The 12,678-nt window shown below is 34.7% G+C and overlaps 1 protein-coding gene across 6 annotated transcripts in view; it reads left to right on the top strand.

Annotated features, from left to right (window-relative positions):
• STRN3 (striatin 3) overlaps positions 1–12,678 on the top strand; it is a 54,564-nt gene that overhangs the window by 11,287 nt on the left and 30,599 nt on the right. For 5 of the 6 annotated variants that reach the window (XM_085225163.1, XM_085225165.1, XM_085225166.1 and 2 more), the window contains exons 2-6: positions 4,959–5,062; positions 10,023–10,096; positions 11,376–11,457; positions 11,760–11,939; positions 12,362–12,494. In XM_085225163.1, coding sequence (XP_085081289.1) covers positions 4,959–5,062; positions 10,023–10,096; positions 11,376–11,457; positions 11,760–11,939; positions 12,362–12,494 — 573 coding nt within the window. The remainder of the gene's footprint in view (positions 1–4,958; positions 5,063–10,022; positions 10,097–11,375; positions 11,458–11,759; positions 11,940–12,361; positions 12,495–12,678) is intronic. The other variant, XM_085225164.1, reaches the window with a different exon arrangement.

Genomic DNA, 12,678 nt, shown 5'->3' with positions numbered 1-12,678 from the left:
TCTTCAGGAAATGCATACCAAAGGAAGAATGCATATGTATTCAAACAGCCCTAATTGTAAAGAGAGCTTCATTTATATATTTGGTTTGCATTTGTTTGCTCACTCAAACCCTTTTTAGAAACATGCCTGCTTCAGAGTCTTGGGAGCTTCTATTCAAACAAGTTTGATGGATCATTGCACTTCTTTTAGCACGTGTGATATTCAGACTCTTCATGGAGTAGTAGGGGTTCATGAGTAGTAAGAAATATTACTTCTTGGATAGTCCAATAGCTAACAGAGATTTGAGTGATGGCATTTGAATTGATGCTTGTATGCAAAGGTGGTTGTTTCTTGGTAAAACTGGATGGATATTGTTGAAGATTGAGTAACTGTAAGGTTAAAAATGAAAGGTATTTTTTGAAGGTGAAAATGAGTTTGTTGTTAAGTTAGATAATCCAGTGCCTGAAGGCATTTCTGTTAACTGTCCATTAATTAAAGAAAGAATTAATTCTGACTGTTAACACCTGTCAACTAAAAATTACTGGGCCTTGGTTCTGCCCGGATTGTTTATGTTCTTGTTGATTTACATTTTAGGTACAAAGCAAAGTGCAGATTGGTTAGTGCAGGAGTTATGATGCTAAAATAAAGTGCCTGCCAAAATTATCAGGTGTGGGGAGCAGTGCTGGCATGCACAGACACAGATGCTGTCACTGTGGCACCAAGCATTTGAGTTATTCTGTTACAAGTATGTAGATGGTAACAATCAGATTGACTTCACCTCTCCTGAAATTGATTTAAATATTGTCTCAGTGTGTCAGTAGCTGCAACATGAAGAAAAGTAAACTATGGAGAGTTTGTGTGATTTACTTTTTATCTCTTCCTAACCCTGTATCTCTCACTGTTTCTGTGCTTCTGGGAGTGCATACTGCCTACTTTCCCATTGCAGCCTTCTCTGGGCTGCCACTCCTTCAAGTGGAATGGATAACTTTTGCCGAGCAGTATATAATGCCAGTAGGGTGAAGTGAGATGCAATATTTTTTCGGGAAGATGACAGGTGTTTTTTAAAAATTTCTGGGCACAAACTTACTTTAAAGTGCTATGCCACTGAAACATGCACAGTCCTGATATGAACAGCGGTGCCTGTCTCACTGCTCAGCTTTTTAGAGTGAGAATCTTACTAGAGACTTTAACTTGCAATTTAAAGCTTGATTCAAATAAATAAATGCTGTACAATTATTTAGAGTAGTTTAGCTCTTTTTTTTTCCTTGCCCAAGTCTATTTAACAGCTTAAGTATTAATTATAGTTAAAACGCAAAGATAGCATCATCAGATTTCTATGGATATACTGAAATTCTTCTTATTGCTTTACATACAGTTGTTTTTTTTATTTTTTAAAACAAAATACTCTTTGGGGGAGTTATCAGTGTTTGCAGCTGAAATAAGAATGTGTCATTGTATTGGCAAATCCATTAGAATCCAAATCATTTGAATCCAGAATCATTTGCCTGAATTGTACGGAAGTGTTAGTATTTCGAAAACATAAGATAAATTCTTTAATCAATCTTACTTGCTTTGCCATTTAATTCAGACTCCATGCTGCTTTTTTTCTTTGATAGGTCTTATTAGGTTTGAGTTCTTGGTTGATTATTGTATATCTGAATTTATTAATATAGTAAGATTGAAAGCCTATGTATAACTTATTAAATAACCTTTAGTTTGCATATGTGATTTTACCTGCCTAGAACAGTATAATAACTTTCCTCTTAATAAGTTTAGTTGAGGTGAAGATTCTCTTGCAGTCAGGCTTTTCTGTGTGACCAGAGCAATAAAATGCAGGTTAAAGGGTAGCATATGAAATGCAGAGCAACAATTCTTAAAATTTTTAGGACCATTCAAGTTTCTTTAAAAACAAAGCAAAACAAAATTTAATTTTACTCCCAGAAAATGTTTCTTCAAATTTTTAATGTATCAACTTCAATGTGAAATTCTGGTACTTTAACTTATTCAAGTTGCACGGAAGTTTGCTGGCAAGGTGCTTAAAATGTTGTGTTATGTTTTGATTAAGCAGAGGAAGGGATATGGAGTATTCTAGGAGCGTGCTCTTTGAATTCACTTTCATAAGAAAACTCAGCAAATTCATGTGATAGTACTCTTATTTATGGGTGAGGACCAAGGTGTAGAGGAATCTCAGAGTTAGCAAGTGTTACTGATTTTTGTAGAAAAATAGCAGATCCAGAGAGATGGAAAAATAAATATGAAAATGGGCAGTCTAGTGAAAGAGGAAGAATCTGCCCTGAAAAATAAGCTTCTGACTTGGTTTATAATTGAAGAATTTGAAGCATAGTCCTGTCTGGATGGGGGATGTGGGGGAAGGATAGCAACGATATCTAGCAATGATACGTAACTAAATTCAGCTGTTTGGTTTTTTTTTTTTTTTTAAGCCAAGGGAAATTATATTTTTGCATACAGAAATATTGTTTTATAGATATTATGATGTTATTCTAGATTTTGATTTGAATCTGTAGGTCAAGAGGCGAGAGGCTTGTCTTCTGAGTTTCCTGGTCTCTGTACTTGTTTGGGACTTCTGTGAGCTGGTCCTGTTGTTATTTGATGGTCAGTTACTTTGGTATCCTGTTTGTATCCCTTGTGCCAGCCTTAAGTACTCCCATGGCCCTACAGAGTAGGGTCAGGAAACTGATGTAATTCAGAACTGAGTAAAAAATAAATAAAGATCTCCTCATTAGGCTTAGTGTGTGTCTGCAAAAGCAGTAATGTCACCCTAGAAGAGAAGCAGAAATTGGAGGAGGTGGATTTGTAAACCTAGAGGTTTACAAATTGATTGAAAGCAATGTAGACAATTGTCTTGTAAGGGGGAAGGTGAGTAGTAAACCCTTTGGGTCATTTTGTTTCCCAGTTTTGGTGCTAATGAGTCATTAACAGTCATAAATCTTACCAGCTCCTACTCTACAGAGAATTCTTTCAAAGGAAAGGAATACCTTAGGGTTGAAAACAGTATTACATAAAGAACATTTTCTCAGTGTTTGTTTTTGTATGGAACTTAACAACTGTGGGAGACATCTGTTTACTTCATCTTTTGTATTTAACCTGAGATTTACTGATTCTCCAAAAAATCACTGTTGGGAAATCATATGTTAATTCTTGTGGCTTAATGTTACACAAAAATGTCAACTGATAGTTTTGGCAATCCTCACTGCTCAATTGAGGACTTGAGGAAAGAAGTTAATTAGCCTAGCTTAATAGCAAATCTGTGTAAGTTAATCTTATTTTTATTTTGTATGGAGGGCCTTGATGTCTAGCAGTATTCTGAAGGTCTTTTGTACAGATAACTTCAATTACTTTTTAACCATGTGACAGTTACAGTGGAGAGAGGAAAAAGGAAAGTTCCCTACAGCTAGAATTGTGTCTGCCAGAAGATATCCGCTACTTCTGACATAAGTGACAAACTGTCTAAAAAGTGTATTCTTTCCTGGCAACCTTTCTGTTAAACCTTTTGGACCTTGTGAAGAGTGGTATAAATACAGTTGTTTATTAAGGACTTTTTTCTTGGCTTTTTAAAGGTGATTTTAAGTAAGAATTTAAGTAAGTATGAACATTTGATTGTGTGTGACCATGTATCCAGAATTATTTTCAGAAGAAGGAAATACTTTGTGAGCATTTAAGAGGCAGATGCAGCTATAGCATTTTCTTCTCAGTTATTTGCCGGCAGAGGGTGAAATAAGGCCCAGCATTTGCACCTGGTGACTAAGGTGTGGCACATGGTTGTAAAAGGATGCTATCCAAAGGAGGGAGATTGGTAGGTGTGAAGACTGTCACTTACAGAAGATCTGAATTAGGAAAAGAATCACATACTCTTGAGTTAAAGAGCATAAGAACTTTAGTGACCATACTTAGGTGATGATTTTTGAAGTATTTATTTCTGATATTATTTTTATTAGTAGAGTCTGCGTGGATACAGTAGTTTCCAAACTTTGAAGAGTGGTGCTGAGCATATGTGCTTGTAACATACTAGTTTTTATTTTTCTAATCGCTTTTATTACTAATTTCAATTTTTTTTTTTTTTTTAATATTAGGGCATTATTTACTAAGAATTCTGTTGTCTTATCCTCATTTTCATTAGTCAAGCCTAACAAGTTGGGTTTGTGGAACAGTCTGGTCATTTGCTGCTAGTGGAATGCAAATTATGTTTAGTTAGAATTGTCTTCAGAAGACTGTTTGCTTTCTATTGGATTAGAATCACTTCTACATATTTTTTTTAAACTTGGTTATCGTAGTTGCAGTTATGTACAGTTGTTGGGTTTGCTCGAATCCCTCCATTCCTTATCAGTGGGAAGATCTTTGGCTTCATATAGGATGGCATTAAAAAAAGAATAAACCCTGTTATTCTAATTTTTGACAATCTTCAATTGCCAGTTTATGGTGAATCTGTGAAATAAATCTGCTTCTTGTATAGTTAATTTATTAAGTCTGTATTTGAGTTCTTATGCTAATTTCTTTTTCTTGTTTTGTTCAAGATAATAACATTTAAAACTAAATGGCTTTAAAGTATGTATCTTTTAATATGGCTTCTTATTCAGAAGAAAATGTATAAAAGAACGTGTGCTAACAATGTCATAAGACAATGACATGCATTTATTATGATTCCTGTTTGTACCGTCTCTTACTACATTATACCTGTATTTCAATGAGAGAGAAAAAACAACCAAAAAAAAAAAAAAAAAAAAAAAAAAAAAAAAAAAAAGAAAACAGGCAAACAAGGAGTACTCTTATGTGCCAAAACCAACATACAGTCTCCTGGGCAGAAATATCTCTGTTATTAATAATTGACTAAAGTGATTCTTACAAAACAGTTTCTCTTTTGTTTTATTTTTTTCTTCTGTGCCAGACTTGTAATGCTTTGTTTTGGGAACAGAATAAAATAAAATGATTGTTTTTTTCTTTTTTTGTGTGTGTGTTTTCAGGCTCGGATAGCATTTTTACAAGGGGAAAGAAAGGGTCAAGAAAACTTGAAGAAAGATTTAGTGAGAAGAATAAAAATGTTAGAATATGCATTAAAACAAGAAAGGTACGTATATGTATTTCTTAAACTTTTATATGTAAGACTTAACAGACTAGGAAGAAAGGTTTCTTCACTTTTTCCACTTTGTGTGAATGGTTTTTCTAGGTGATTCTACAGTTGCTTTATATGCACTGTTTATGCACTGTTTTTGTGGTGGATCATCATCACATTGTGCCAACTGCCTGAGTTTTTGGTCACAATTACTGAAAAAAAAATTACTGATAATTAAACAGTGGTGTTCTTGTCTCACTTTTTCTGATGATCTTTTGTGGGTGCTATCATACGAAGTTGCTCAGTTTCCAAATTGGTCTCATGTCTTAAACATGGAAAGTTCAAATTAAATAGATTGTCTTTTCTGGTTTGAAGAATAAGTACTGTTATTTCATGTGGTGAACACTAGAATTTCTAGTCTCAGTAAGTGTATTTTCTGTAGTATTAACATGATGTTATAAAAAATTTGTCAGATCATGAATGACTTGGGTTGGAAAGAGTTGCTATCCTCTAACAGGGACTAGACCAGATTGTTCAAAGTCTAATCTGACCTGCCTTGAATGCCTTCAGGGATGGGGCATCCACCACTTCTGTAGGTAACTTGTTCCAGTGCCTCACTGCCCTCTGAGTAAAGAATTTCTGCCTAACATCTAACTTAAATTTCCCCTCTTGTGGTTTAAAGTCATTACTGCTTGTCTCATCACTATCAGATAGTATAAAAACATGATCCCCCTTCTGCTCATATTAAATATATATTTCACTCCATGCAGGCTAATGACCTTCAAAACTTCATACTACCTTGTTGGCTGTCAGTTTCAGTTGACCAAAGATAGTGCTTTATTTTGTAAAAGCACTAGGCAGACAGTCTTGTCACTTGCCTGTATTTTGTAAAAGCGCTAGGCAGACAGACTTGTCATATGCCTGTATTTTCAGTAATGGACTACATTCTTAAATTTAATTTTATCTTGTTCTCAAAATGAAGCCAAATCCAACTGTGTGAGCTTTTTAAGGGTCTGGCAAAAGAGTAGTCAGCCTTTGTTTACTTAGATTTGTGGGGAATGTTCCTTCCAGTGTAAATGAAAACGAGTCCAGGTGAGACCTAACTATGTATTACTATGACAGTTTTGCTTAGTTGTCCAAGACAGAACATAGTTCACATTATAAATAGTATTGTAAGTAGCTAAGAAGTACAGAAACAACTGATTAGTCAGTTTCTTACAAAAAACTAGTGTGTTGGCAAGGATAACTGCATATCTGTGTGTGAAACATCTTGTATAAAGGTGTACTTCAGAACACGGTGTATGTTTATATTGCAGATCATAGCATCACCTCATGTGTTTTCTGGTGAGGTAATAGTCTGCAAGGAGCTGCTTCATTCACTTCTGTTGGGGAGGTGTTGGGGTGGAAAGTAATTCAAGTTTCCTACTGGTGTAAGACTAAGAGTTACATTGTTGGATCATACTAGCAGTGTGCAAATGACTCTGAATTCCAGTCAGATGAGAGCTGTGATGAGCAGGTGGTGTCCTTCTCATTTAAAGGAACATTGAACAGAAGAAGGAAAGCAGTTTGTTGTTTTTTTTTTAGCAATGATAAACTCTTTGTGTGCTGCACATATACTTGCTGCAAATATACGCTGTAAGGCTGTGGGGATTGCCTATTTACTTCGATAGATCAAAGATAGTTAATTATAGCTGCAGTGTGAAGGCAGAATGTGAAGCTAATGGTTTTGTTGAAGACTCGTTGATGCTTTCCCTTGAAATTAAACTACCTCTGTAGTTTGACTTCCCATGAAATTCCAGAATTCATCTAATGAGGAAGAAATTCATAATCATATGTACAGCAGAAGAAACACACAGTTTATTTTAGCTGCTGGATACAACCCAATGCTGCTTAGTTTTCAGAAGGTAAATCTTTGCTTAAGTCCCCAGGCAAAATTGTCATGAAGATTGCTAAAAACACGAACTGAAACTCTGGCTTTGATTGGTGAGTGAGTGGGAGGCAATGAGGAAGCAGTTCATACTTTTTGCTGCTAACACCCAGTAGTTTGAGGGGATCTAATTGTGCAAGTATTGTGATTTGATTAAGGAGAGCAAGCAGCTACTGATTTCTTAGTATGTCATCTAAGAATGATATGTTAGCTTTTGTTGTTGCTCTGAACGAAGAATTCAAGGTGATAGGAGTTAATTTTTTCTTGCCTTTGGTGTTCTGCAGGCGAGACTAGCAAATGATAAGAAACTAGCCTGAAGACAAAAAAAAAAAGAGGATTTCTGATCTCAATGTTGAGAAGTTTTCAGTATTATACCTGACTTCTTCCCTCACCTTTTTCCTTCTATTGCTAAATTCCTCATGCTGTCAAATAGTTTCATGCAGAAATGTTAAATTATAGGGAGTAAAAAAAAGCTCATTATGATGAAATCATGGTTTTTCAGACGAAGAACATGAAGTAGGACATTGGTTTGTAAGATTAAATAAAATGCGGTAGTAGCTGTGGAGTAGTTTAGTATTTCTGGTATTTCTCTCCAAGTATGTAATAAGTGTAATATTTTGCAGAAGAAAATTTTTGTTACTTCAATGTCTTTGAGTGTTTTGGGTCAGCTTATGAATTTTTGTAACAGTATGGTACCTTAAAAGGCTATGTATATGAGTTGGGATTTTTTTGTTTGTTGCTAGCAGATATGTCTTTATGGCACTCTGCAGACATAGCCAGACTTATTCTGATGCATGCTTTGAGCCACTCCAATCGTAATTCATGTAGTGATAAATTAATAATACTTTCTGAGATGATAAAACTATGCCTGTATTTTCACTTTGTGTTTTTTGGGTTGGAGCTACTTCCAGTTCTTGCAATTTGGTGGTAGAATTCAATGGATAAGTGGCAGCAAACAATTGAATGCACTTAGAGGCATTCTGTCTTCTCTTAATTCCTCCATTCATGGAAACCTAGCTTCAGAAGAATAGCAAGTCAGTACTCAAAAGATTCCTCTTGCAAAATTAAATTACTGTGTGGTATGGGATGGGAATTAATGTCACTGACTCATGAACAACAATGCAGCTTTTTAGTGATTTTTAAAATACATAATAATTTTGCCTAGGTTATGTGGAAAATATGGAGGAGTATTTCTTCCTGTAAAAAATGAAGCTGAGAATCAAATGTGATGTGAAAGACCAAATAGATAAAATTACATGCAGCAGTATTTTATGTTATTTGTAGTGGCTTGTCATTGGTATATTTTTTAGATCAAATACTTCATTATACTCTGTAAGGAACAGTCAAAACAGAAATTTGATTATGCTTTGAAATTATAGTTACAAAATGGAACTCAAATATCACTTGCAATGGCTGTGAATTGGAAAAAAAAAAATAGGTTGGCTTTTTAACTAGAGTGCTTTCTTAGCTTCACTTATGAATTTATTTGACTTAGTTTCTTACTTAGTGTCATTTTCTAATTATTTTTTTTTACCCAAGGTGTACTACAGTACTTCATAAATTGTAGTCTGTATACTTTTATCTGTAATGCCTCTGCCCTTTTACAGGGTGTAACAAAGCTTTGTCTCAGGTTGAAGTGAGTACCTGGTGTATACAGTCTTACTAGTAGATGGGTGAAATACATTCAAGTAACTTAAAAACTTGTGTTTGTATTTAATTGTCATTCAGCCAGATTATTCAGCTACAGTGTAATTGCTACAAAATGCAGAATTTTCTTGTTACAAAGGGTCAATAGTGCCATCTACTGACAGTTTGTTAATGAGACTGCACCTAACTGCCTGCAATTTTGGTGGAAACTTTTGTAATTTAGAAGTTTTCTATACCATCGCTCATGTCAGGCAGCGTTTGGGATGATATTTTTGTCTTGAATTTTGAAAAAACTTCTAGCATTGGATTGGCTATTCGAAAGGGAATTTTTTATATGTATCCTTGTTTTTGTCCAGCTTGTTTCATTATGTACCTTTTCCCAAGAAGTTCTAATATCTTCATATGTGGGGACTGTCTTTAAAATTGGTAGAAACTGGATGTGATTCAGTCAAATATTTAACTTAGAAGTGTAAAGTTTGCTGTGTTTTAGAGACTTCTTTAAAATGTGACTGACTGTTGACTTTCTTTTGGCATTCTTTCTCTACCATGGAACATCTAGAGTTCTTTTTACTGAAATCTTGAGAATTTATTTTCAGGGGATTTATGCAGAGGGAAAAGCAGTTGTTAGTGATGTAGGATAAGGTTAGAGAATTAAAGGATATAGGTGCGGATAGTGCATATGATTTTCCTGGATATAAAGGGAACTTTGAAGGTTCTTGGTAAGCATCCTTAGTTGAGAAGGTGATTGGGGTAGTTCATGTGTGCCTTTGTGGAAAAGTTTCACTATGACTGATTTTTAAAAACTGATGTAAAAGGAGAGGATAGGCATTGAGAGACTGGGAGATAAGCAGGAGGGCACACTTGCATAGGTGGATTGAGGAGGGATTGGAAGCTAAGCCTTAAGTCAGTGGGGGAGATAAAATCAGTAAGATTACATGTGATGGGAGCAGATAGCATTACAGTGTAGTTCCTTAGAGGGAGAAAATCTCTAACATGCAAAGGCAGAGTGGGAGTTGAAGGTGGCAGATAAGTAGGGATCCCGAATATGACATTCATTAATCATAGTTTGATTGTTTAGGCTGTGACAGTAGTGCAGCTGAAGAAATGATCCATGATAAATAATTGAAGTGTTTTAAAAAAAAATAAAAATAAAAAATCTTGGAGAACAGAGCAAATACTCAATTCTCACCTTTGTGTTGTTTGATAATTATAAGAAGGCTTTCTCAAAATAGTGTTCTTGGAAAAATTAGAATTAATTGTATGATACTGTAATTATTGTACGTTGTATTTGGAATAAGGGGTGTTCCGTTAATATGCTTGTTTTAAATGGGAGTAGGAAAATATTTGAGCTGATAAAAGCATTCTGTGCTAATTTGTTAAATCTTTGCATATTTTTTTCAGGGCAAAGTATCATAAATTGAAGTATGGCACAGAATTGAACCAAGGTGACTTGAAAATGCCAACTTTTGAATCAGGTAACTTTTATGATAGTACCTGTTCTAGAACAATTTCCTTGTACTGTTCTACATTTGCTCAGTTTATTGCAACTTTCTCTTTTTTCCCTCTTGACTACATTGCAGAGGAAAAAAATCTAGGAAAAATTTGATACTGGGTAAATATTTTTGATCTCTAAATCATAATGAATTGACCTTTTTTCTTCTGAAACAGCTCTGAACATCAATGAAAGTTTGAAGTAGTTGCACAGTTCCTTATTAAGTTGTTGCTTCTCTTACTGCTTTTAAAATCAGTGTTATAAAAGATTCAACGTTTCATGTCATTTTGACGTCCATCTAGAAGGAAAGTTTAAGTATACAAAATGCATCAGAAATACTGTTGTTTGCTGCTATAATGTGCTAGTTTTTGAAGAATGAGCCGGGAGAAAAAAAGCTACTGAATTGGCTTGGAAAAAAATACTGAGTTTTAATTTATCTTAAATGAAGGAAAAATGTCCTAAGAGTGTGGTGTTTTTTTTTTTTTTTAAGTCTATCCTTATTGCCTCTAAAGTGCATTGGATTTTGCAGTGTAGATATGAAGCTTATTGTGATGGTTCACTTTTCACAATATTGCAGATAGAGGAAGGACTGTTTAATAAGCAGAACTAAATGTGGCTTCTACTGTAATGAAGGTCTTTGGAAAGTTGCAGTGTTGGCTTGCAGTATTTTTGCAATGTGCCTTAAAATTATGGTCCACAGATCACTCTCGTTTCATTTATTTCTACTTCAGAATTGCCACATTTTGAGTACTTCTACCCTGAGCTGAAACTAGAGATCATGATTCATGTTTTTGATGGGATTTCTAATATATGTTTAAAAGCAATGGAAGTTAGCGGGTTTAATCCTTAAGCTCTAAATTTCTGTTTTATAGTCTCTGCATTAAAGATGTAGTGGGCTCAAGATTTTAGTTATTGACAGTAAACACATGGACTCTGTGTTAAACTTGACATCTTTGTTTTCTCCAAATAAATACTTTTTCCAGCTGCTTTTATCCAAGCGGAGAACTGATTTTGTTCTATTAAACTATTTGCTTTGTGCTCCAGCAGATAATTGAAGCATAAGAGGGGAAAAAAAAAAAAAACAACCCTCTTTAATTAAAAGAAACTACTGCATAAGGCTGCAAGTAATTTAAAGATTGTTCTTTGTAAATATTTGCTTTTCATATCATTGGTGCATTGTGAAAAGTTGATGTTAAAAATCAAACAAAGCCACAAATAAAACCTTCCAAAAACCAGTAACCACTGATGATGCTATCTTTCAGAAGAAACCAAAGATACGGAGGTTCCTGCAGTACCTCAAAATAGCCAACTGACCTGGAAGCAAGGCAGGCAGTTACTAAGACAGTAAGTAACATTGTTGGAATGTTGGTATATTCATGCTTTTTCCTGAGGTTTCAGGATCTGTGTGTTTGCATACTTCTTGATTCAAAGTAACTGAGGTGGGCACACAGTGGACCATGATGCAGGAGTTTGTAGTCTTGATCTTTAAACAGTGTACATGGAGCTTTTCCATGTAAGATGGTTAGAGGTGAAGCTTATCTTTTGTAATGTATATTATAGCAGCATTAATTTGTAAGAGTCAATATAGATTTCTTTCCTTTTTCTGTCAAATGTGCTTTCTTCTTTCTTCTCTTAATCTATACCAGGTACCTTCAGGAAGTAGGTTATACAGATACGATACTGGATGTACGTTCCCAGCGGGTAAGGTCTTTGCTTGGGCTCTCCAATTCAGAACCAAATGGTTCAGTAGAGACAAAGAATTTAGAACAGATCCTCAATGGGGGCGAATCTCCTTCATCAAAACAAAAGGGACAGGAAATCAAAAGGTAAGTGAAGAGGTCAGACATGCATGAAGTTTAAGTTTATATAGTCATTTTAATGTACTGGTCAGTTCACAAACTCTTGAGTCTCTGAACACTGTGAGCATAGTGGACTACAAATGATTATGAACTTCAGTGAAATTGATTATAAGTCTCACATAGAAATAATAGGGTTATATGACATAAATTCAGCTTCAATGCCGCTTTGGAATTGCTATTTTAAGGAAAGTTTCTGCTGATTGGTGCAACATGAAGAATTATACTGCTGTAGAAACTTCATACAGTCATTTCTTGGTTTTTTTTTTGCTAGTTTTAAAATTGTTGAACTGTTAAGTCAGACAGCCACTGTATTTAATGTTAATTAATCTTCCAAAAAAATCTCATGAGTAAGTAAAACTCTCTCCTTGTTAATGTTTTTATTTTTGTAGGAACTCTGGTGATGTTCTTGAAACATTTAACTTCTTAGAAAATGCGGATGATAGTGATGAGGAAGAGGAGAGTGACATGATAGAAGATATTGCAGAGGGAAAAGAGAAACACCGGATAAATAAGAAACACAAAGTAAAAAAAAAAATTAAGATATTGTTTTGCATGTGCAAACCCCATCTTAAAAGGGAAATATCTTTTCCTTTTTCCCTAGATAGTCAAAATCATGTCATTTCTTTTATTCCACACTAGAAAATTCTGTCACTGTGATTTCTTTATGCAGAGAGGTTGATTTAGGACAGTCATCCTGACAATTTTC

This window comes from Meleagris gallopavo, chromosome 5 (assembly GCF_905368555.1).
Source record: "Meleagris gallopavo chromosome 5, MGAL_WU_HG_1.1, whole genome shotgun sequence".
In the NCBI taxonomy this organism is placed as follows: domain Eukaryota; kingdom Metazoa; phylum Chordata; class Aves; order Galliformes; family Phasianidae; genus Meleagris; species Meleagris gallopavo.
The sequence above is the reverse complement of the archived record's forward strand: the minus strand, read 5'-3'. Positions and strand labels throughout refer to the sequence as shown.